This window comes from Zootoca vivipara, chromosome 15 (assembly GCF_963506605.1).
Source record: "Zootoca vivipara chromosome 15, rZooViv1.1, whole genome shotgun sequence".
Taxonomy (NCBI): Eukaryota; Metazoa; Chordata; class Lepidosauria; order Squamata; family Lacertidae; genus Zootoca; species Zootoca vivipara.
In genome coordinates, this window is record NC_083290.1 from 1,150,470 (window position 1) to 1,175,978 (window position 25,509).

At 48.9% G+C, this 25,509-nt stretch overlaps 2 protein-coding genes and 1 pseudogene across 4 annotated transcripts in view; 2 read left to right on the forward strand and 1 right to left on the reverse strand.

Moving 5' to 3' along the window:
- Nucleotides 1-1,548: 1,548 nt before the first annotated feature.
- Nucleotides 1,549-10,972, reverse strand: TLCD1 (TLC domain containing 1). Its single transcript, XM_035140076.2, has 4 exons — nucleotides 10,713-10,972; nucleotides 7,966-8,048; nucleotides 4,568-4,650; nucleotides 1,549-2,326 (listed from the first exon to the last, which is right to left on the reverse strand). The coding sequence occupies exons 1-4, from the start codon at nucleotides 10,901-10,903 to the stop codon at nucleotides 1,946-1,948; spliced, it is 738 nt and encodes a 245-aa protein (XP_034995967.2). The 5' UTR covers nucleotides 10,904-10,972; the 3' UTR covers nucleotides 1,549-1,945.
- Nucleotides 10,973-14,225: 3,253 nt separating this feature from the next.
- On the forward strand, nucleotides 14,226-14,633 carry LOC118097321 (large ribosomal subunit protein eL30-like; annotated as a pseudogene).
- A 6,788-nt stretch (nucleotides 14,634-21,421) lies between these two features.
- Nucleotides 21,422-25,509, forward strand: part of NEK8 (NIMA related kinase 8) — a 44,929-nt gene continuing 40,841 nt past the window's right edge. For 2 of the 3 annotated variants that reach the window (XR_004693992.2, XM_035139382.2), the window contains exons 1-2: nucleotides 21,422-21,532; nucleotides 24,108-24,313. Coding sequence is in view for 2 of the 3 variants with exons in the window: in XM_035139382.2 (XP_034995273.2) it covers nucleotides 21,486-21,532; nucleotides 24,108-24,313 (253 nt within the window). In the remaining variant the exon portion in view is untranslated. Of the gene's footprint in view, nucleotides 21,533-24,107; nucleotides 24,324-25,509 lie in introns of those variants that run through there. The other variant, XM_035139383.2, reaches the window with a different exon arrangement.

Below are 25,509 nucleotides of genomic sequence, written 5' to 3' on the forward strand. Positions count from 1 at the left end.
GCGGCTCAGGTGAGGCGCCAGCCAGCCAAGCAGATCCTGCCTCTCGCCGTGGGACCGTTTGCAAGGCAACGGCAGCACCCTGTCGGCTCTGCTCAGCCCCGTCCCCAAGAGGCCGGCTGGGAGATGCATTCTCAGGGCGGGGGGAATTTGCTGCTTGACAGAGACTCCTGCTCCCTCCTTTGCGCCCCCGCCGATGTCCAAAAGGAGCCTAAGAAGAGCTTGCTGGATCAGGCCAAAGGGGGCCCATCTGGTCCAGCATCCTATTCTCAAAGGGAGAACCCGCAAGCAGGATTCGAGCACAAGAGCAATGCTCTCTCCTCCTCCTGAACTGGCATTCAGAAGCATCCCTGCCTCCGGGGCTTCGAGCCATGGATAGAACCCTAGAACTGTAGAGTTGGAAGGGCCCCCCAAGGGTCATCCAGTCCAGCCCCCTGCAATGTGGGAGACGCAGCCGAAGAATCCCATTCAAACACTGCTTAAAAACCTAAATCGAAGGAGCACCCACCACTTTCCGAGTACCGGTAGTCTGTTGCGCTGTCAAACAACTTTCTTGTAAGTTGAAGCCACAGGTTCGAGTCCTACCCTCCGGAGCAGGAGAAAACAAGCTCGCTGCCTCTTCCATGTGAGATATTTGAAGATGGCTCTCCTATCTCTCCTCTCAGACTCCTATCATCCAGGCTAAACATCCCCGACTCCCTCAACTGTTCCTCATCAGGCTTGGTTTCCAGGCCCTTCATCATCTTGGCCTCCCACCTCCCAGCTTGTCAATATCCTTCTTAAACTGGGGTGCCCAGAACTAGACACAGGACTCCAGGTGTCTTCTCAGGTCCCACTGTCAGGACTGCAGAAAAATGTGAAAATTCCTAAATCGTTTTTTTTTAAAAAAAAAAATGAACATGAAGACTCCATTAGACTTAGCTTGATGAGCATCCTGTTTTCCCCAAATGGCCAACCAGATGGCCCAGTGGGGACCCTTCAGGCAGGTCACCTGACTGCAGTAGCACTTTCCCGCTGCTTGAAATTCAGGGGGTACACTGCTCCTGAAGGTGGAGGCTCCATCTAGCCTTCTCCTGCTCACTGGAGTTGTCTAGACCTCCTCTGAAGCAGCTAAACCAACTCCTTCCTGGTGACTGCAATTCTAAAAGTTAGGGTGAAGGAAGTTTATATTTTTCGTTGGGGAGTTTTAGAAACCTCCCCTTCTTACTCACTCTTCTACTAAACTGAAAGAATCTCCAAACATTGTAGACTTCTTGAGGTGGGGAACCTCAAGCCTGGGGCTCAATGTGGCCCTCCGCTCCCCTCCATCAGGCCCTTGAGACTTTCCTCAAGCCACAAACACCCCCCCAAGGGTAATTGCCAGGCTGGGAAGTGTCCCTGAAGCGTGACCAAGCTTCTTACTCGGAATCAAAGAACGGGAGAGTTGGAAGGGACCCCAAAAATCTCACCTAGTCCAACCCCCTCCTTGTCTGGACGGAGGATGGCGAGACATGCATGGGAGCGTGGGTGGAATGGCCGCCCCCTTGAAAAAAGACCCCTGGCAGGTGCGGCTTTTATCGAGAACAGCTTTTAATGCATGAAACGACCCTTTCCCATTCCGTTTTCCAAACCGCCAACAGCGAACAAGGCAAGAACTCAACCCCAACCACCAAAGCTTTCCATCTTCTCTTGCTTCCCGCTGAGCTCAGATCAGCCTGGGCCACTTGGCGCGCACTGCCACGCTCCGAAGACGGAAGGCGTCGCCCTCGTCTAATAAGGCAAGTGCGGAGCCCGGAACAAGGAAAGGAAAAGGCTTTGAAAGAACATCACAGTGAGAACGGCGCAGTCCTCGGCAGATAAGGCACACGGGCAGCGGAGGAGCCCGCCAGCGACGGCTCCCCCCCCTTGGCGCTGCCCCACGCGTCCTCCCCACCCGCCGAGGAGTCTGGGAGAGACCCCGAGAAGCGGCTCAGTCCGCCAGGAACTTCTTCTCGCTGTCTGGGTCCCGGGCGCCTGGGCAGAAGTCGGAGCGCATGAGGCGCGAGAAGTAGACGAGGATCATGCCGTCGAGGAGAACCAGGTTGACCATGAGGAAAGCGCCCTGGCCCCGCATCTCCACGAAGCGGACAAAGTACCAGGTCAGGTAGGCCTGGGGGGCCAGGCGGAAGAGGAAGTAGACCACCACGTTGACGTACTTGTTGACCAGGTAGAGGGTGGGGAAGGGCAGGTGGCCGAGGCGCATCATCATGCGCAGGGTCAGGAAGATGTTGCTCACCTCCACGGAGAGGGTCACCAGGCCGGCGGCCACAAAGCGGTTCAGGAGGATCCCGGAGAATAATCCCATGATGGCCTGAGAAGGAAAGAGGAGGAGAGGGAGGAATCGTGTCTTTAATAATAATAATAATAATAATAATAATAATAATAATAATAATAATAATAATTTATTATTTATACCCCGCCCATCTGGCCGGGTCTCCCCAGCCCCTCTGGGCGGCTTCCAACAGAAGAATAAAACACAATAATCTATTAAACATTAAAAGCCTCCCTGAACAGGGCTGCCTTCAGATGTCTTCTAGAAGTCTGGTAGTTGTTTTCCTTTTTGACATCTGTTGGGAGGGCGTTCCACAGGGCAGGCGCCACCACCGAGAAGGCCCTCTGCCTAGTTCCCTACAACTTGGCTTCTCGTAGCGAGGGAACCGCCAGAAGGCCCTCGGTGCTGGACCTCAGTGTCCGGGCAGAACGATGGGGGTGGAGACGCTCCTTCAGGTATACTGGACCGAGGCCATTTAGGGCTTTAAAGGAAAGCACCAACACTTTGAATTGTGCTCGGAAACGTTTAAACATCATGCTAGGCGAAGGTGAAGGAGATTGGCAAAACAAACGGATGAACTATGCAGGACACACCAGACAATTTGAAACCCTACAAAGAATAAGGACGTTGTTCTTCTTTTATTTCCCTTTTCTCTTTTCTTAAAAAAAAAAAAAGAGGGAGAAATGTTCAGGCCTAATTAGTAAGCTTTCTGTATTGGCTTCTACATTAGCTGGGCTCTTAAAGGTCACGTGCAATAATATGCATAAGGTTGTAATAATATGCAAATCCACACCGGGATCAACTCCCGCCTGGAAACCAATGTCCCCACTGTGGAAGGACGTGTGGATCCAGAATTGGCCTCCACAGTCACTTACGGACCCATTGTTAAAATTGTGTTTATGGAAGACAATCTTACTCGGCTACGAGGGATCGCCAAAGAAGAAGAAAGGTTTTAAAATTGGATAGTTGAGAGTGTAAGACTCAGTAGACGTGTAGAAATAAGTACAAAAAGGGGAGTTGGAGGGAAGTCAATTAAGAAGTATGATTTTGATTGTGATTTTTTAAATCTGTTTTTTTTTTGTTATCATAAAATTAATAAAATGTATCAAAACAAAACATAATAATAATAGGCAGCCCTGCTAGATCAGACCAAAGTGGGCTCATTTGCCCAGCACTCTTGCTCTCCCGGAATCATGAGGACTAGAAACTCACCACTTAAAAACAAAAGCGAGGTTCTCTGAAAGCTGAATCCTGTAGTGTCAAAGAACATCAGAAGAGCCTGCTGAATCAGATTCAAGGGGTCTCCGGGCCTAGCCCAGCATCCTGCTCTCAACAGTGGCCAACCAGATGCCCCCATGGGAATCCCACAAGCAGGATTCGGGCACAAGAGCAGCTCTCCCCTCCTGCGTTTTCCAGCAACTGGCATTCAGAAGCATTGCCGCCTCTGACCCTGGAGGAAGAGGGTAGCCATCATGGATAGCAGCTATCCATAGCCTTCTCTATCACCCACGAATTTGTCTAGTCCTCTTTTAAAGCCATGCAAACTGGTGGCCATTGGGGCCTCCTGTGGGAGGGAGTTCCACAAGTTAACTCTCCCCTGCATGAAGAAGGACTTCCTTTTACGTCTCCCGATTCTCCCAACGTTCTTGGGATGTCTAAGAGTTCCAGTGTTAAGAGGAAAAAGCTTTCAACTATCCGCTTTCTTCACGCCAGGCATGATTTTATGAATGTTCATCACATTGCCTCTTCCTCGCCTTTTCTCTAAACTAAAAAGTCTATCAGAGGAGCAGAGATTAGCAAATCAAGGGGTTCTCAGAAGTAGTGTTGGAGGGAACCCAGAGGGCATCCAGCTCACCCCCTTGGTCAAGGGAAGATCTGGAATACAGGATGCAGCCACAGCAGATAAGGCCCTGCAAACTCTGGAGTCTGCCAAAACCTCTTGCCTGCTTTGATAGAGGGTGGAGGGGGGTGAGCATGTGCAGAAACCCTGTCCTTGAGTGACCTCATTCTACTTTTTTAAAAGTTATTTTTCTCATATTTAGTAAACCAAGTTTAAAAACACTGAAAATACCAAGCTCGTTTATATCGCAGTTTGCAAACGGCACCCATTCATGTTTACTAACGAACTCGTGAAACGGGACATTTCTTCCAGCAGGGGAAAAGAAAAAAGAAAAAAACAGAGCAATTTCCCCCGCTTTGCATCTCTGTGACTCAGAGCCAGCCGAGGGCGGCCATCGGCCTCTGAGTCGCCTCTCCTGGCCCACGAGGGCCGGTACTTGCCATGGCATGGTGGACCAGGTACTCCCAAGAGGCCCGAGACTGGCGGCACACGATGATGTCCAGACTGTCATGGATGAAATAACCTGGGGAGGAATAATAAGAAGAGTTCTAGAGTTGGAAGGGACCCCCGTGGGTCATCTAGCCCAACCCCCCTGCAGGAACGGAAGCAGGAAGAGGTTCGCTCTCACCACCCTCTGCACCCCCAAGGATGGGGGAACCTGCGGTGTGGGCTTCCAGGAGCGCAGGAGCAGACTTGGGACATTTTTGATAATATGGCGCCTTGAGCGAGGCCAAAATTTGGTGCCCCAAAACTAATCTTCTCCGTTCTGGCCCCTCGGCTCGGCGCCCTGTGTGGAGGAACTGCTCTAAATCTGGTGCTATGACTCCAGTTCCCATCATACCATCACCTAAAACTATAAAAAGGCCCCCAAACCTTTATCCTTTTATCCTGAAAGGATAGCACCCCAACCCCTCCTTGAATTTCAGCTCTTTTAAAACTCCTGCACCAAAAATGATCTTAACCTGCTTTGAGATGATTATTTTGTGAAGATGTTGTGGGCAAATATTTTTGTGAATAAAAGGACGAAAATGACAACACTTTGACCTTTGGGTATTAAACCGAGGAATACGGAGAGGTACCTTGCCTCACAGACCACTGGCCCATCTAGCTCAGTACTGCCTGCACTGACTGGCAGCGGCTCTCTAGGGTGTCTGCCAGCCCGACCTGGGGATGCTACTGGGGAGTGAACCTTCTGCATGCCAAGCAGGGCCTCTGCCACTGAGCTACAGCCTTAAAAATACATCAAGACTCCAGTCCTCAGAGTGGGTTTTAAATCGGAACAAAAGAAGTTGCTTTTTTCTAACTGACCATTCATCACCCACCTAGCTCCATCTGATACGCAGGATGAGACCCTACCTGCCTGCAGACTGCCTCGCCAGAGTGGCGCATGCTCTGGTTATCTCCCGCTTGGACTACTGCAATGCGCTCTACGTGGGGCTACCTTTGAAGGTGACCCGGAAACTGCAATTAATCCAGAATGCGGCAGCTATCCTTGTGACTGGGAGCGGCCGCCGAGACCGCATAACACCGGTCCAGAAATACCTACATTGGCTCCCAGTATGTTTCTGAGCACAATTCTAAGTGTTGGTGCTAACTTTTAAAGCCCTAAATGGCCTCGGTCCAGTATACCTGAAGGAGCGTCTCCACCTCCATCGCTCTGCCCGGACACTGAGGTCCAGCGCCGAGGGCCTTCTGGCGGTTCCCTCACTGTGAGAAGCCAAGTTACAGGGAACCAGGCAGAGGGCCTTCTCGGTAGTGGTGCCTACCCTGTGGAACGCCCTCCCACCAGATGTCAAAGAGAACAACAACTACCAGACTTTTAGAAGACATCTGAAGACAGCCCTTTTTAGCAAAGCTTTTAACGTTCGATGAATTATTGTATTTTAATCTTTCGTTGGAAGCCGCCCAGAGTGGCTAGGGAGACCCAGCCAGATGGGTGGGGTATAAATAAATTAGTAGTAGTAGTAGTATAGCAGCTCAGTATTGTCCACACTGACCGGCAGCTGCTATCCAATGTTCTGGATAGGAGTCTTTCACCTACCTGGAGACACCAGGGATTGAACCCGGGACCTCCTGCACACAAGGCAGAGGCTCAGTCACTGAGCTACCCTGTATTCAAGGAAGTCACATGAGTTAGCGGCCCGGCCTCCTCACATCCCCTTTTTCTGGGCCAAGGAAAACCTCCCGTTCACTCAGAAGTCTCCAAATATTGATGGGCACCCAGCAAAATCAGTCCAGCCTCAAACTCCACAATACAGAGCGCAGCTCTCAGCTGGAGGAAAAATAGCAACACCAGCCGTGGTTCCGTTCTGCTGTTGAGCAAAAAAGGAAGTTGGCAGCGCCACTGGTGTGTGGTGGTTTTTATTTCCATGCAGCTGACCGGCAGAACTACCTTGCTGCAGCACGCAATCGGGAGGGTTTGCACGCCAAGGGCCAGGAGAAAAATATCCGCACAGAGAAATCACGGGGCCACATGTGGTCGACCCAAGGCAGTGTCAGAAACTCTGCCTGGTTCCCTGTAACTTCACTTCTCACAGTGAGGGAACCACCAGAAGGCCCTCCTTGGAGCTGGACCTCAGTTTCTGAGCTGGTGATGGGGGTGGAGACGCTCCTTCAGGTATACCGGGCCGAGGCTATTTAGGGCTTTGACGGTCAGCACCAACACTATATGCAGTGCTCGGAAACGTCCTGGCAGCCTTATCCTCCAGCAGGCTGTTCCCACTGTAGTCAAATGCCCCAAAGACCCTAGGAATCCAGATAGACTGCCTTGGGACCTGGAGGTTCCATAAGACCATAGGAAAACCCCGGTTGCTGGATCAGGCCAGAGGTCCACCTAGACCAGCCTCTTAGTCTCACAGCGGCCAAGCAGGTGCCCCAAAGGGTAACCCACAATCTTGAGCGCAACAGCAGCTCTCCCCTCCTGACATTTCCAGCAATTGGTATTCAGAAGCATCACTTCCTCTGACCGTGGTAGCAGAGCAGTGCCGTTGCGGCTTGTAGCCCTCGATTGCCCTCTCCTCTACAAACTCCCATCGTCCCTGACCGCTAGCTGGGAGTCATATCAGAAACATCTGGAGGTCAGGCGGTTGGCAAAAGCCATCCTTGATTCCCCGGCAATCAATCAGACTAATGTTTAGGTACATTGCAGTTAAAAAGCTTCTGAAAGCCCTGCTCATTATTTCCGCCCAGCTTACAACTGCTCTTGACTTAGGAACAAAAGCATTAAGTGTAGACGCATCGAAATACGGGAAGTGCGAGCCATTATCCTATCTACCCAATCCAAAAACCACACACCCAGCATTTGCTCATCTTCTGTGGGGAAACGCTGCTAAACCCTCCATCTCTCTGAGCTGCATCTCGGAGAATCAGAGAGTTGGAAAGGACCTTCAAGGGTCATCTAGTCCAGGCATCCCCCCAAACTGCGGCCCTCCAGATGTTTTGTCCTACAACTCCCATGATCCCTAGCTAACAGGACCAGTGGTCAGGGAAGATGGGAATTGTAGTCCAAAAGATCTGGAGGGCTGAAGTTTGGGGGTGCCTGATCTAGTCCATCTCCTTGCAATCCAGGAATAGCATCTGTATTATTATTATTATTATTACCCCTAAGTCCTTTTCACATGGACTGTTGTCAAGCCAGGTGTCCTCCATCCTATATCTGTGCATGTGATTATTCCCAATTATTACATTTGTCCCTCCTGAAATTCGTTTCCTTTTTTGGAAAAACTACCGGTACTCTGCACCGTCTTTTGCCCATCAGGCTGCCTTACTCCATCGGAGACAAGGCACTGGGTTGCTGCCCGCCTGAGCCCGGCACCGCTAGCGTCACCTGCTTTCTCACCTGCGGAAACACACAGCAGCAGATGCCCAGATCGAGAGGTTGAGTTGATGAGGTCGGCAAAAGCCCCAGGCATTTTCCACACCCTGGTTCATGGGATGGCAAAACAAGAGATTCACAAGTTAGGACAGGCCATCCACAATAAGGGCTTTTCAAAAGGGTAAATTCAGGAGATACCAGTTCCTCCTGACCTAAGCTTTACCAGGGTCACACACTCTTAAGGGCCCTTGATCCAATCACAAAATCCATGTCATATTAAAATAATAGAATCATAGAGTTGGAAGAGACCACAAGGGCCATCCAGTCCAACCAGGAGACACCATCAAAGCATTCTTGACATATGCCTGTCAAGCCTCTGCTTAAAGACCTCCAAAGGAGGAGAGTGTACCACACTCATTGGCAGAAAATTCCACTGTCGAACAGCTCTTACTGTCAGGAAGTTCTTCCTAATGTTTAGGTGGAATCGTCTTTTTTGTAGTTTGAATCCATTGCTCCGTGTCCGCTTCTCTGGAGCAGCAGAAAACAACCTTTCTCCCTCCTCTATATTATGACATCCTTTGATATATTTGAACATGGGTACCATATCACCCCTTAACCTTCTCTTCTCCAGGCTAAACATACCCAGCTCCCTAAGCCGTTCCTCATAAGGCATCGTTTCCAGGCCTTTGACCATTTTGGTTGCCCTCGTCTGGACACGTTCCAGCTTGTCAGTATCCTTCTTGAACTGTGGTGCCCAGAACTGGACACAGTACTCCAGGTGAGGTCTGACCAGAGCAGAATACAGTGGTACTATTACTTCCCTTGATCTAGATGCTATACTCCTATTGATGCAGCCCAGAATTGCATTGGCTTTTTTAGCTGCTGCTAAAATCCCTGAGCAAAACTGGTGGATCATGGAACTAAGCCAAACTAAGGGGAAGGGAATATATGACAGGTACAACCCACCAGAATTACTGGCCAGTCGGTTCTGGGCGAGGGACTAGGAGAAGCCGGGCTCTTTCCCAGACCCAAAAAGGGATCTCTTGCACACAGACGCAAATGCAAACTAAAATAATCAAGGTTCACATTATCCGGTGCAGATACCATTTAGAATTTCCCTAAATTCAAAATGGGGGTGTTCTTTCCTTCTCCAAAATCCCAAGTGTTCAAAAAGTGTTTAAAACGAGAGAGAGAAACATAGAAAACTCCAAAAAAATAAAATTGGTTGGTTGTTGTTATTAGCTGCTACTAAATAAACTCTGCTTTTAGCACAATGCCTACCACTCTTCAAAGTCTGTTTTCATTTGTTGTTTTTAAATGAATGTTTTGTCCCATTTTATGCAAAACGCTTAAGATTATTTTTTTAGCAGTATATGTTGTTGTTGTTTAGCCGTTTAGTCGTGTCCGACTCTTCGTGACCCCATGGACCAGAGCACGCCATGCACTCCTGTCTTGTTAGCAGTATATAAATATTGCTAAATAAAACAACATACTGTAGTATTACAAATAATAACCATTTATTGCAACATGGGGTGGGAGGGACACTTCATGGCCTATCTCTCGAAGACCCCCCATTAGAGATTTCCTAATGCCCAAAGATCCTAAATCAGGTTCTTGGCATTCACACACACAAGCACACAGATGTCCTTTTTGCAACAGAGGGATTCTGATGGGCATCTTGCCAGCACCTGCTGGAATGAGGAGGGGCTGGAGACTCACAACAGGTGCCTAGGGGCAGGGGGCAACCGTCTGCCCTGGCCCCCTTTGGCAACCCCAGGCTGCTGTGCCAAGGCAGGGACTGACACATCCAGGGCCACGCCTGCAGCCGCCTCTTTGGGAGACGGACCGGTTTTCTCCTTTGGAGATGAGTTAAGAAACACCCCAAAGAACAGGTGAAGGGTACCCCACCTTGGCAGCGTGGCAGAGCAGAGCACCAGGCAATTGCTTGGCCAGCCGCCGGCTTCCTTGGACGTTGCAAAACCTTGCCGAGGTTCGCTAGGTTCCCTCCCCAAATCTGTGTGGGCATCATTGAGAGAAGGGTGGCCCACACTCTGTGTACACTCACGGGGGGGGGCCTGTCCTTCCATTGACTTTTATTAGAGGTATTTCTGGTCTCTATAGTTATCCTGGAACAGGATGGACCTCGAGGAAATTCGCCAGGAAGCACCATCTAGGGAACAGGTAGAACCAGGAAAGGGAAGATCCATCATCTCAAAGGACAAAAGCAGCCTTGTTTCAAGGCCCTGACAGGCAGCCCTTGGCAAGAGCCTGAGAACAGGAGCTGGGTCTTAAGCTGAGAGGTGCTGGCGCCAGGATGCTGCCCTGGGAGAGAGGGGAGGGCAGGGAACAGAAGCGGCATCTGGTAGCCCCACCCTGCTGGGGAGCAACTTCTTCTTTTAAAGAGAGACAAGGGAAAAAGCGTCCTCTGTTTTGCAACGCCCTGCCTAGGCTGCAGGAAGGGAGGGCACTCTGCACATGCCCAGAGACCACCACCACCACCAACCTCACTCCTAGCCACCAGAACGCCAGCCTTGCAAAACACATCCTCCCTGAGAGATGATGTTTATGTAAGGAGCATTCACCGTGCACTTTGTGCATGCTCAGAGACCACCCCCATCCCGAGCTATAAACGCACCTCGGCTTTCCAAAACGCCTTTCCCCCGGTACTGGACTGGCGGGGGGGGATGGGAAGGGGGTCTCTCTGTGCATGCTCAGAGGCAGCCTCGTCCCGGGCGCCTGCTTCGGGAGGGGAGGGGAGGGCACTGACTCACCCGACCACGGCCCAGATCCCGGCCACGACGGAGTGGACGAAGGAGACGAGCAGGTTCCTCCAGCGCCAGGTGCGGGTGGCGTCGAGGCGAACGTGCGCCGGCAGCGGGCTGAGCCGGAGCCCCTGGCGCAGGCCGGCGAAGGCCAGCGTGGAGCCCGCCACCAGCCCCGCCGAGCGCAGCCACGGGCCCATCGCCCGCCCGCCTGCCGCCCGCTTCCCTGCTCGCCCGGCCGGCCGCTCGTCCGCTCGCTCGCTCCGATCCCCTCCCGGCGCGCCGCCCCGGCCCACGTGCGCTCCCGCGGGGAGGAGCCCCGCCCAGGGGAGGAGCCGGCCGGCCGGCCACGCCCCGGGGAGGGGGCAGCTGCGTGTCCGCCCATTGCCGCCACGCTACGCCACGCCCCCCGGGCCGCTGCGCGATTGTCACCGTCGCTCCATTGTTGGGCGGCCCTGCAGCGCTATCACGACGGACGGAGGGCTATTATTATTATTATTATTATTATTATTATTAATCAATCACCCCAAGGACAGCAATATTAGCAGCTTCGTCCTCAAGCTGCCAAGGAATATTATTATTATTATTATTATTATTATTATTATTATTATAGCATGTCTTAAAAAAAAAGTTCATCATAACTAGGGCCAGATTTAGGTTTGATGAGGCCCTAAACTACTGAAGGGAATGGGGCCCTTTCTATGTCCAGCTGTCCTTTGTCAACAACAAATGGTCACTGTTTTTGGTCTTGAATAGATGCTCTATATCAGGGGTGTCAAACTCAAATTCATCGGGGGCCGCATCAGCAGTTTGGTCACCCTCAAAGGGCCGGTTGTATCTGTAGGACTATGTGTCCACTCTTTATTATCATAAATTATTGTCACTTCATTCAATTATTACTGTTTTTTGTAATAATGTAAGTAATAACTAGCTCTGAAAGCAGAAACATAGTCAGAATAATGGCAAGTAGATATTCAAATGTACAATTATTGTACAATTTATTGAAAAATGATTTTTGGTAACTGCACTGGGTGGTGGAGGCTCGCTAGGGTTTCATGCAGGACCTTTGCAGAGCTACTAGTACCTGGAGATGCTGGGGTCCTTCTGCATGCAGGACAGATGTTCTGCCAGTGAGCCACCACTCTTCACCAAAGGGACTGGCTGAGGTTGACTCACTGGAGCTGCTCTCCTGGTTCCAGGGTTTAAGGGCCAGAAGTATAAAGCAGCATCCTATGTTTCTGAGGAGAGGGAGAGGGAGAGGGAAAGAAGGCTGCTCTGGCCGCCTTTCTACCCCCCCCCCCCGCCCCAGCTGTTTGTCGGCGCTTTGTCGCATGGCGCTTCAGCAGCAAGGTCCCGCTGCTGGGTCCCGCTGGCTGGGGCGCTCGGCGGGCCACATGACGAGGTCTGGCGGGCCGGATTTGGCCCCCGGGCCTTGTGTTTGACACCCGTGCTCTATATGGTAATTTATGGACCTACCATAATAGGCGTCTAAAAGCCATTTGCCACTGTTGCTGTATGCAGCTTTTATTTTATTTGTTTTTGTCTTATATTTTGGAAATGTACATCCGTAATTTTTTTCTTTAATTTTTGGGGGAGCCCCCAAGAGTGGGCCCCTATGCGATAGCTTGTTTAGTTTATACATAAATAATCTGGCACTGATCATCACCCCAGTGGTCAGGAGAGTATCGTCTTCGTCCTCAAGGTGCCACATAATAAGGACTATATTATCATTTTATGGCTTTGTTTCTGGTGGCTTCGCCATGTGGAATTGCCCCTGATATTTTTCCTTTTCCCCAAAAAATGTGCGAGCCTGGAATAACACCTCTTTCTTAAAACTAGGAATCCAGCCTTGTGGCACTTAGGAATACCTAACAGTATTATGGTGTCTATTAATTAAATAGGCCCTTGTTCTCCTTCCATCAGCAACTGAAGACTTTCTTGTTCCAACAGGCTTTTGGCAACTGGCTGCTTTTAAGGAAAGGACTGGGACTGCGCTGTTTTACTGCAATGTTCTGTATGTTGTAAACATTATACATACACCTTCTGTTACTATTTAATTTTTTTTTTTTACGGATTGCTTCCCCACTCTATTGTTTAGCTGTCTCTTTTTTTAGCTGTAAGCCCCCTTGAGTCCCTTGTCCGGGGGGGGGGGGAGCAGCATATAAATATATATTACTGTATAGCTCAAAAATGGCTTCTTTTATTACGGCCAGAGCAACAGTCCACGTCACCAGATGCGCAGAGCGTTAGCCTGAGTTGTCGTCACCAAGACACTGATGTGAAGAGTTGGCCCTTTGACACTGGGTGGCAGCAACACACCACAAGATTTGATGGGCCGTTTTTTTGGTTTATTTAGAGCCTTTTTTTTTTTGCTGGGGAAGAAGGATAAGGCTTCCATCAGGTACCTGGAACAGTTATTTCCGAATGCCTCTTACTCTCTTCACATGGTGCAGCCTTAAACTCAGGAATCTGCTGCAAAGAGATATTGGCAGCGACCACCAGCCTGAGCAGTTCAAAAGAGGATTAGATGAAATTCATGGGGGGATAAGGCTACATAAGACCATAAGGAGAGCATCAGGCCAAGGGCCCTTCTAGTTCAGCATCCTCTTCTCACAGGGGCCTGACAGGGAAACCTGAAAGCAGTATCTGAGCACAAGAGCAACTGCCCCCCCCCCCCCGCGGTTTCCAGCAATTGCTTTTCGGAAACCTCGCTGCTTCAAAGTGTAGGCAGAGCAGAGCCATTGTGGCTAGTGGCCATCGATAGCCCTCTCCTCTTCCTCCATGAATCATAGAATCGTAGAGTTGGAAGAGACCACAAGGGCCATCCAGTCCAACCCCCTGCCAAGCAGGAAACACCATCAAAGCATTCTTGACATATGCCTGTCAAGCCTCTGCTTAAAGACCTCCAAAGAAGGAGACTCCACCACACTCCTTGGCAGCAAATTCCACTGCCAAACAGCTCTTACTGTCAGGAAGTTCTTCCTAATGTTTAGGTGGAATCTTCTTTCTTGAAGCTTGAATCCATTGCTCCGTGTCCGCTTCTCTGGAGCAGCAGAAAACAACCTTTCTCCCTCCTCTATATTATGACATCCTTTTATATATTTGAACATGGCTATCATATCACCCCTTAACCTTCTCTTCTCCAGGCTAAGCATACCCAGCTCCCTAAGCCGTTCCTCATAAGGCATCGTTTCCAGGCCTTTGACCATTTTGGTTGCCCTCCTCTGGACACGTTCCAGCTTGTCAGTATCCTTCTTGAACTGTGGTGCCCAGAACTGGACACAGTACTCCAGGTGAGGTCTGACCAGAGCAGAATACAGTGGTACTATTACTTCCCTTGATCTAGATGCTATACTCCTATTGATGCAGCCCAGAATTGCATTGGCTTTTTGAATTTGTCTTAATACTGTATTTTAAAGCCATCCAGGTTGGTGGCCATAGTTGCATAATTCTGCAAGAGCAAGTTCCGCAGTTTAGCTTTGCTCTGCATGCCTTTCCTGGCTGCCTGGCCATCTCGGAGGTGCCTCTCTGGTAACGGCAGAGCCCACGTGAGCCGACAGGATGGTGGCCGCCAAGAAGATGGGAAAGTCCCTGTAGGGGCCGTAAAGTCTAGACTTCAGCTAGTTATGAAAAGTGGTAAATATGTACTGGGATACAAGTAGACTCTGAAAATGGCAAAGCCAAGTTGTCATCCTAGCCAACAACCTGCCCAGCTCTAAGGAAATCAGAAACTGAGTACTATGCTATGTGGGCCAAAACTGGCTTGCACCACTACAGTGGTAATACGGTAATATTGAATTGGGTCCAGATTGTGGAAAGTACTGCAGAGTGATTCTCTGCACCCAGGTAATTCTGACATCATTAGAAGCATGCCAGAGCAAACCGGTGAGAAGTAGATATTGCTGAACTTTACATTTTGTGTAATAAAACTGGTTAAAAATTAAAAACCCAACAAACCTCTGCTCTGCATGACGAAGGCCTCTCTTTTATCCGTCCTGAATCTTCAGCTTCGTTGGACGTCCGCGAGTTCTGGCGTCCTGAGAGACGGAGGAAACGCTTTCTGTCTCCACTTTCTCCATGCATGATTTTACGAACGGTCATGTTGCCTCTTAGTCTCACTTCCTTTCTTCTTCATAGGAGAGTCGCTGGCTATCAATGGCGAAGAGCCACTAGGCCAGAACAGCTGATCCCTCTGAATTGCTGAGAGGAGCACAAGTGCGAATGCTGCAGAATACTCGGGTCCTGCTCACGGGCTTCCCATTGGGGCACTTGGCAAACTCCTGAGCAACCCACAACCCTCCTAGGACAATAATCTATATATAATATATAAATTTATTTATTTGGTTTTTCAGATTAAAATTTTCAAGGACTTCCCTCCTCCCCTTTGTGCGTCCTATTGTTAATCATTTCCTCCTGCATCTTTTATGATAATCCAAATAGCCTGGAGAAGAGAAGGTTAAGGGGTGATATGATAGCCATGTTCAAATATATAAAAGGATGTCATATAGAGGAGGGAGAAAGGTTGTTTTCTGCTGCTCCAGGGAAGCGGACACGGAGCAATGGATTCAAACTACAAGAGAGAGATTCCACCTAAACATTAGAAAGAACTTCCTGACAGTAAGAGCTGTTTGGCAGTGGAATTTGCTACCAAGGAGTGTGGTGGAGTCTCCTTCTTTGGAGGTCTTTAAGCAGAGGCTTGACAGGCATATGTCAAGAATGCTTTGATGGTGTTTCCTGCTCGGCAGGGGGTTGGACTGGATGGCCCTTGTGGTCTCTTCCAACTCTACGATTCTATGATTCTATGAAATATTTTACCTCTCCATTGTGTCCAAAAATTCACCATTAAACTACAAGTGTTAGTCCAATCCTACTAACAATTTTAACTGTTTGCAATGGTTTTTAAGATAAATTATCAATCTCCCCCATTCCTTATTAAAACTTTGGTCTTCCTGATTTCTGATTCTTCCGGTTAATTTTAGCCATTTCGGCATAATCCACCAACTCGATCTGCCATTATTCACTGGTAGGGACTTTATCTCCTTCCCATCTCTGGGCCAATAACATCCGCACAGCCGTGGTCACATACATAAATAGTCTTTTCTGCTCCCTTGGGATTTCGGCACCTAGAATTCCTAAAAGGAAAAGTTCGGCTAGGACAATAATTTAATAATCATCCAGGGAAGGGTGAAGCCCTGCCATCGGCTGACATTATGAATGATGTGAGCAGATTGTCACGTGGGTGTGGTGGTGGGGAGGCAATGGCCTTGACTTGCACACGGGATGGAGGTTTTCCATTCCTTATCCTATATAATAAAGTCCCTGTGTCTCTGCGTCCAGATTCCCTGTGTCCCTTTGCCAGATTTGGTGGCAGAGAGCAGTTCCGATCTGCACACCCTCCCCCTCTGGTTCACTTTGGGCTGGCACCACCCCTTGGCCTACCTAGCAGGTTTGTTGTGAGAATCAAAGAAGGGGAAGACAATTTGTCTGCTGCTATGGGTTCCTTGGAGCAATGGGGTGTGTGTGTGTATTTAAATGTGATACCTGAAGGAGCATCTCCACCCCCATCGATCAGCCCAGACACTCAGGTCCAGCTCCGAGGGCCTTCTGGCAGTTCCCTCTCTGTGAGAAGGGAAGTTACAGGGAACCAGGCAGAGGGCCTTCTCGGTAGTGGCACCCACCCTGTGGAACGCCCTCCCATCAGGTGTCAAGGAAATAAACCTATCTGATGTTTAGAAGACATGTGAAGGCAGCCCTCTTTAGGGAAGTTTTTAATGATTGATGTTTTAATGTATTTGTAATCTTTTGTTGGAAGCTGCCCAGAGTGGCTGGGGAGGCCCGGCTATATGGGCGGGGTATAAGTAATAATTATTATTATTATTATTATTATTATTATTATTATTATTATTATTATTATTATTTAACCCCCTTGGTTTCCTTTTCTGACAAATTCTGATATTTATTTGTGTGTGTATATGCAGAATCTTCCCCAGCTTTCCTTTGAAAACATGCAGCACTAAGCGTGCTTTCCTCCCGCCTATGTTTTGGTTTTTTAGAAAAACCCTTTATCAAGGCGAGGAGAGGGGCAGCCAAGCTCTTTCCCAGAGACAGCGCCAACCTTGCAGGACACCTGACTGGCAGTCTCTCTCTTTCTCTCGGTGGGAATGACCTTGCAGGGAGAATGAGCCGCCATCCACCTTATCTCAGAGGATCTGTCTCAAGACCTTGAAAGCCTCTGTGGGCTTTGCTGGAGAAGGAAATCCATGCATTTCATTTCCAGAGGTGTGCCTGGAAACAACATATTTGCCTCTCCAAACGGGGCAGATGGCAGCTTGAATCAAGGCCAAAGATTAGTGAGTTGCATTCAGACTTTTGTTTTCCTCCTCCTTGCAAATTTTGACTGCTTTGTAGGAAATGTCCCTCGTAAGCACTTCCAGTGTTCTTTACAAATCTGTTGTTTGCCCTGACTTGGTAAATAGGTCTAGACTTGATAAGGTTTTCCAACCCCTTACTATATGTAAGCTGTGGGTCGATTGCAGGGAGATCAATTAAGCAATCAATTGCTGTTAGCCACTAGAGCAAAACTTTGTGGGCCACCTTCAAGGGTAAAAGGTAAAGGACACCTGACAGTTAAGTCCAGTCGCAGACGACTCTGGGGTTGCGGCGCTCATCTCACTTTACAGGTCGAGGGAACCGGCGTTTGTCCGCAGACAGTTTTTCCAGGTCTTGTGGCCAGCATGACTAAGCCGCTTCTGGCGAAACCAGAGCAGCGCACGGAAATGCCGTTTACCTTCCCATCGGAGCGGCACCTATTTATCTACTTGCACTTTTTGGCGTGCTTTCGAGCTACTAGGTTGGCAGGAGCTGGGACCGAGCAATGGAAGCTCACCCCGTCGCGGGGATTCGAACCACCAACCTTCTGTTCGGCAAGCCCAAGAGGCTCAGTGGTTGAGACCACAGCGCCACTCGCGTCCCTTCTTCAAGGGTAGCCCCACACAAAGTGCATCACAGTAGTCTAGCCATAAGGTTAGAAGAGCATAAACAGCTACGGTATGGCCATGCCGTACTGGCCCAGGAATTATTGTACCTGCGAAGAGAGGTGTTTCTGCCCCCCCCCGGCATCGAGTGATTATGTTCTTAATCCAGGTGCTTTGAAGCAATTGGGAAACTCTTGCCTGCGAGCGCTCCAATTGGAGAACAGCCTTTACCAAAGGCTTTGAAGACACTCGAACTCAAGACGCAAGGTAGAAATGTGCTAAGAGGAAGGCACGCTTGGCAAATCCACACCGTGATCAACTCCCGCCTGGAAACCAATGTCCCCACTGTGGAAGGATGTGTGGATCCAGAATTGGCCTCCACAGTCACTTACTGTACTGTTAAACATTGTTAAAACTGTGTTTATGGAAGACAATCTTATTTGGCTACGAGTGATGGCCAAAGAGAAAAGAGAGAGCTTTGAAACATATGCTTGATTAAATTGTTCTGTTGTTTTAGCGCCTGATGAAAAGGTCTGTTAAGCCCCAAAACCTGCACACTCCTAGCATGTGCAAGTGAAGATCACATCCACACTGTACACTTAAAGCATTTTAACAGTCACGGAGAAAACTGGGAACTCTAGTCGATTAAGGGTGTTGAGCCCACGGACCTACAATTCCCGGCGCCGTGATGGCTCTGTTCTGCCTCCACAGTTGGAGGCTGCAACGCTTCTGAGTACCAGTTGCTGGAAACCGCAGGGGGGAGAAAACTTTGTGCTTGAATTCTGCTTGCAGGTTTCTTATTTGGGCATTTGGTTGGCCACTGTGGCCCTTTGGCCTGGTCCAGCAATCTCTTCTTACCGGTAGGTTCTTAGCACCCTTAACAAACTACAGTTCCATCTTTCTTAGCATCCTTCCCACCAGGAGGCTTGAGGCTCCCTTTGTCTGGAGAGGAACCGCCTCCCCAGCTGTTTCTGCCTCAACAACAGCTCATCCTAGCCCCAAAGGGATGGGGCACTTAATTTGCCTGAAAGGGACCTCAGCTGTGTTGTGTTTGGGGGAGGGAGTCCTGTGTCCTGGGGGGGGGGACCTATCCATTAGGTGCAGAGGTGGGGAAATAGGCAAATAATTAGTGCTGAAACTCCTGGATCGTGGAGGGCCTGAGTGGTGCCTTTAAAACGCTTTATATACCATGCTAATTGTCATATTTAAACCAGTTTGCAACAGAAATAACCATAGTTAATCCCCTAGTCCAGATGTGGGGAACCGTTGGCCCTTCAGATGTTGCCGAACTTTAACTCCCAGTATCCCTGGCTAATGGCTATGCTTGCTCTGGGGCTCATGAGAGTTGTGATTTAGGATCATATCGGGGTGGGCAAAGGTTCCGCACACTTGACTTAGCCCTAAAACTGCAAAGTACATGTAACTACAGTAAACAGCATATTCTAGCCTGGCTATCTCTCCTCTACTTTGTTGACTCTCTGTCTGGGGTCAGTCTGTAGATTGGAAGCCCCTTGGGGCAGAGACCTGTCCTCTCATTTTTTTGTTTTATTTTTAGTAAGTGCTTTGCTCCAGGAGGGCGCTATCGAAATGATAATTATAATGGTCTCAGAACCACAAAAAAAGAAAAAAATAGTCAGAAGAACAATTTATTTATTTGTTTATTGAACTTGCCCAGGAAGTATATGATCAGCCAATGCAGACTTTTTTTAAAGTAAAGATATTTCATTTTATAATGTTTATAAAACAGAGAGAACAGTTATAATAACAGATGAGGATTTAAAAATGGCAAACAAAAGTATAAAATGGGCACGTAGAATGAGTCCACCTGGACGTGGGTTCAAATAAAAATGTCCAAGTTCCAGACTTGCCAGGCTTGAAAATGATGTTTCTGTCATAAGCTACATGTAATAAAGGAATGCCAAATCATATTATAATAGGGTTGTCAAAGTGAACATCTTTTGGGGGGGGGGGCAAAATTATTGATCTTTCTTGTTGAGCTTTTTCAAATCTCAAAATAAAAATATGAGTTTTTGAGCTGCCATACGTCTGGATTTTGCCTTGTCAAAATCCCAAATTCTGTGCTGTTTTCTCCATTCTAGCTCTATTCCAGAGCGTGTCCAGAGCGGACTATTTCCCACTGCATTGCAGTTACTGTTCAAGCCGCCAAGATCATATGTCAGGCCAATTCTGTTGACAATGGATCTACACTAGTATCCTTGAAAATACGGCCGCTCAGTTTGAGCGCCTGGATTCTGCGCCGGCAACTGCCTGCCACCTCAACAGTCTGGCTGTGACATTTTGCACCAGCTGGGGTCTCCGGACGAAGCCCGAGCGAGGGAAGCCCCACAGAAAACAATTTAATATATCAGTCTGTGGGAAACCTGGCAGGCTCTCTAGATGCGGCTAGACTCCAGCTCCCACCAGCCTCTGGCCAGCAGGACCAGTAATGGTCAGGGAATGTGGAAGTTGGAGCCCAGCTGCATCTGGAGGACGCCACCCTTGCCTATGCACCCCAGAGAAAGAACTGAATGCAGCCTTTGCTGGCCTGCTATTTCCCCCAGATGTTCTGGGCTGCCAGTACCTGTAGTCCCAAACATCTGGAGGGCAACAGGATGCTGCTGCTCCAGAGAAGCGGACACAGAGCAATGGATTCAAACTACAAGAAAGAAGAGTCCACCTAAACATTAGAAAGAACTTCCTGACAGTAAGAGCTGTTCGGCAGTGGAATTTGCTACCAAGGAATGTGGTGGAGTCTCCTTCTTTGGAGGTCTTTAAGCAGAGGCTTGACAGGCATATGTCAAGAATGCTTTGATGGTGTTTCCTGCTTGGCAGGGGGGGTGGACTGGATTGCCCTTGTGGTCTCTTCCAACTCTACGATTCTATGATTCTAGGATGGGGAAGAGGCTTCCAAGGCCCAGGAGCAAGAGGGCAGCAGCTAAGGCTTGCACCCGTCCGTCCGTGGGCTCCAGAGAGACCTTCGGGTGGGTCTTCAAATTCACAGAAGCAGGCCTTTGGTCACCACCACTCAGTAGTAGGCTGTGAGCCTACCTTGCAGGCTTGTTGTGAGGAGAATGGTTAGCAGGGAACAGGGAACGAGAACAGGAGGAAGGTAACGTCGTTGCCAGCGTTTTGCTAGTGTTAGCTTTTGCCGTTGTGATTCCGATTGTTATAATTGGTATTGATTGATTATTGTAATTTTGCTGTTACTGTTTGGCAGCCGGTTTATTATTTATTTATTTATTTATTTATTCATGCCATGACTTTTGAAGTTAAGGAAGGGAGCCTTAAGCAGAGAAAGAAAAAGAAAACAGCATCCAGGTTTGTCTTCTGTTAATAATAACAACAATAATTTTAAAAATCATTACATCAATAATTAAATGCAATAATCATTAAATCAATAATTAAATGCAATAATCATTAAATCAATCATTAAATGCAATAATCATTAAATCAATCATTAAATGCAATAATCATTAAATCAATCATTAAATGCAATAATCATTAAATCAATCATTAAATGCAATAATTATTAATTCAATGTTGTTGTTTGTTTGTTTGTTTGTGTGGTTTTGTGATGGGTTTATTCTCCCAGTTCCCGACGGTGGGGGGCCATTTTAGGAGCAAATTTCCCGTTAACTCTTTCGCTGCCGCCGGCCCTTGCTACCCTCCCATCCCCACTAAGCAACGTGGCACGGCGCTGCCCGGCCAGTCTTGTCCCTCGGCGGCCGCCGTAACCCCCATCCCGGAAGCGTCTCCATGGCGACGCGAGACCCTGTGGCCGCGGCCTGGCGGGGAAAGAAGAAGCGCGATGGAGAAATACGAGCGAATCCGGGTGGTCGGGAGGGGGGCGTTCGGGTGAGAAGGCGGAAAACTTTCTCTCTCTTTCTCTCTCCCACTAGCGGGTGCACGCCGACGCCGTTGCCATGGTGATGGGAGGGGCGCCCCCTCCCTTCAGCCAATCAGGTTTTGGGGGGCGCCACACCCCCAATTTTAAAAGGGGCGTCCCGACGAAGCACCCCGGTCCCCGCTCTTGCTAAGGTCGCAGGCCTGTCCTAGGAGAGCTTTTATAAAAAAGGATATTTTCGAATAATGAGCCTATGCAAATGAAAGAAGCTTAAAAAATGCATATGCCTATTAGTGTGCGTGTATTGCATATACAAATAAAAGGAGCTTATATAGATGTATACTGTATGTATATGTATAATGTATATGACTGCATTAAAAAAAAACAATTTAGATTGAAATAAATCACGTTCCCCCATTGGCCAGGCATTTTCTCAATCTGCCATTCTATATGCACAATTTAACCCACTCGAAATTATAGTGGTGCTTACTCCCGAGAAAGCATACAGAGGATGAGAACCAGTGTGGCATTGTGGCCAAAGGAACGCAGGGTGACCTGGGTTCAAATCCCCCACTGAAGGAGTCATGGAGTTCCTTGGGACACATTGGCACAGCTTAGCTTCCCTGTCTTTGGAGGGAAATGACTGGATAGGAAGGTATAGGAAATACCGTACTGAGTAGAATCGTCTCCTCTCTGAGCGTAGTTTGAGCCCCACCCTTACTGATGTTTTGGCACCCGTTAAAGGCGCTCTTATATTCCCAGACTTAATTGCACTTAATTTCAGGAGGTTCTTTTATATTCTCTCCATTTAACACTGCATGGCTCATCTGCTGCATTTTACTTTGTATATGGTGATTTTAAGCTGGATACAGGTAGGTAGCCGCGTTGGTCTGACGTAGTCGAAACAAAATAAAAAAAATTCCTTCCAGCAGCACCTTAAAGACGAACTAAGTTTTTATTTTGGTATGAGCTTTCGTGTGCATGCACACCAGCGTATCTGAAGAAGTGTGCATGCACACGAAAGCTCATACCAAAATAAAAACTTAGTTCGTCTTTAAGGTGCTGCTGGAAGGAATTTTTTTTTGTTTGTTTAAGCTGGATGTCATTTAAATCACAGGCTGCCTCAGAGGGATGTGGGTGGCGCTGTGGGTTAAACCACTGAGCCTAGGGCTTGCCGATCAGATGTCAAAGTGCAGGTAGATAAATAGGTACCGCTCCGGCGGGAAGGTAAATGGCGTTTCCCGAGACGAGCACCGCAACCCCAGTTGTCCGCGACTGGACCTAATGGTTAGGGGTCCCTTTACCTTTACCTTTACCTTTAGGCTGCCTCAGGGCTGAAGTCCATTCATTGTTTCAGTAGGTCTACTCTGAACAAAATGCAATTGGAGCCAGCCTATAGCTGAGCTCATGTGGATTCGTGTTACCCTAAGGCCTTAAGTTCACCTTTTCTTTCATTAATGCCTTCCCTCTATATACAATCAGTATAAAGACAGCTGAGAATTAAAAAGAAATAAAAATCATACACAATAATGAAAGCAAAATGCCATAAAGCCAGCAGCAGTTTTAAAGCAGGGGCTCTGCAGTCCTCCAGATGTTGTTGGACTACAACTCCCATCATCCCTTGACCATTGCCCTGTTGGGGGTTGATGGGGGTCATGGGGCCATGACATCTGGAGAGCCACAGATTCCGCATTCCGGCTAAAAAAAGAGTGTTCCATCGCTTCTCTCCTGCGTGAGTCACATGTTACGCTTCCCAGACAAACAGCCGTGACCCAAAATGCCCTAAGGGGGTGTTTTAATCATGTGTGCATTACATTTTCATTTGTACCCTTTTCCAGAGTTGGAAAGTAGGCCACGTTTACTGCTCCCATTTCACAGATGGTGAACTGAGCTAATTGACGATGACTCATCCAGGATATTTCAGCCATGGCACAGCTTTGAGGCTCCCCCCCCCCCTGCAATGGTGGGGATGTCAGCTTTTTATCCTGAATACGCCAGGTTCAAAAAGGATCTTACTGCTATAGAATCATAGAATTGTAGGAGTGAGAGGACTGGAAAGGACCCCCAAGAGTCATCTAGTCCTCTGCTGTGCAGGAATCACACAACCGACCTGTTTGAAAACTCTCCAATGCAGCTCCAATGATGGCTCATACCGTCAGAAAGTTCTTCCTAATGTTTAAGAAGTTTCCTGTCCCTGATACTCTGGTGATCCTCTGCCAGTCAGAGCTGACAGCCCTGGGCTGGGTGACTCCACGGGCAGACTGCATACCAATATGGCTTCCGCTGTTTAGGGGCTGACTTCCTTCTTGGTCTTTTTGTGGTCCCTTTCCCCCAGCCAGTGTGGTGTAGTGGATAAAAGCGGTAGACTCGTAATCTGGGGAACCGGGTTCGCGTCTCCGCTCCTCCACATGCAGCTGCTGGCTGACCTTGGGCTAGTCACACTTCTCTGAAGTCTCTCAGCCCCACTCACCTCACAGAGTGTTTGTTGTGGGGGAGGAAGGGAAAGGAGAATGTTAGCCGCTTTGAGGCTCCTTCGGGGAGTGATAAAGCAGGATATCAAATCCAAACTCTTCTCCTCCTCCTCAGAATCGTCCACCTCTGCCTTCGGAAAATGGACCAGAAGCTAGTGATCCTGAAGCAGATCCCCGTGGAGCAGATGACCAAGGATGAGCGGCTGGCCGCCCAGAATGAGTGCCAAGTGCTGAAGCTGCTCCACCACCCCCACGTCATCGAATACTACGAGAACTTCCTGGAGGACAAGGCGCTCATGATCTCCATGGAGTATGCGCCGGGTGAGGATCGGTGGGTCCCGAAGGCGGCAAGGCACACTCCTGCCACCAAAAGCCTCATACCTCTAAGGAAAGTGGGGTGCAATATAGGCCCTGCAGGCTGAAGGCTGCCCTTCAGCTATCCTAGCACCCTTCAGATGTTTTGGACTCCAACTCCCATCAGTCCCAGCCAGTACAGCTGTGGTTATGCGGGTTCCCCCACCACCCCCCAAAAAAAATCAGTCTTGAGGGTGCCAGAATGGGGGCAGCTGCTCAACACCACACATTGGCTCCCAGTACGTTTCTGAGCACAATTCAAAGTTCTAAAAAAGCTCTAAACGGTCTCAGCCCAATATACCTGAAGGAGCGTCTTTATCCCCATCGTTCAGCCCGGACACTGAGGTCCAGCTCCGAGGGCCTTCTGGCGGTTCCCTCCCTGCGAGAAGTGAGGTTACAGGGAACCAGGCAGAGGGCCTTCTCGGTGGTGGTGCCTGTCCTGTGGAACGCCCTCCCATCAGATGTCAAGGAAATAAACAACTATCTGACTTTTAGAAGACATCTGAAGGCAGCCCTGTTTAGGGAAGTTTTTAACATGCAATGAATTATTATATTTTAATCTTTTGTTGGGAGCTGCCCAGAGTGGCTGGGGAAACCCAGCCAGATGGGTGGGGTATAAATAATATATTATTATTATTAACCTCAAGAAACTGCTGGACTCCAACCCCCATAATCCCCGGACACTGGGTCTGCTGGGAATTGGGAGTTCCACCTAGAAGGCCACAGGTTTCCCTATCCCTGGTCTGTTTTATTTCCCTAGAATCATATACTGTAATCGTAGAGTTGTAAGGGGACCATGACAGTCATCTAGTCCAACCCCCTGCAATACAGGAATCTTTTACCCAGTGTGGGGCTTAAACCCATCACCCTGAGATTAAGGGTTTCGTGCTCTACTGACTGAGCTGACCTGGTTTGAAAATAGTCACATTTTTCCCGCCCTGGGGTTTAATCTCAGCTTGTCCAAACTGGGACAGACTCATGGAGGGGAGGGCTGTCGATGGCTGCCACCCATGATGGCTGTGCTTCGCCTCCATAGCTGGAAGCAGCAATGCTTCTGAATCCCTGTTGCTGGGAGCCAGAGGAGGAGAGAGTTGCTCTTGTGCTTGGCTCCTGCTTGTAGGTTTCCCTCAGGCCAGCCCCTTTGAGAAGAGGATAGGATAGGA

Coding starts and splice junctions, on each gene's coding strand:
- TLCD1 (XM_035140076.2), bottom strand. CDS start 10,903: ATGGGCCCGTGGCTGCGCTCGGCGGGGCTGGTGGCGGGCTCCACGCTG. Junction 4,651..7,965: donor GCTGCTGTGTGTTTCCGCAG/GTGAGAAAGCAG, acceptor ATTCCTCCCCAG/GTTATTTCATCCATGACAGT. Junction 2,327..4,567: donor ACCTGGTCCACCATGCCATG/GCAAGTACCGGC, acceptor TTTCCTTCTCAG/GCCATCATGGGATTATTCTC.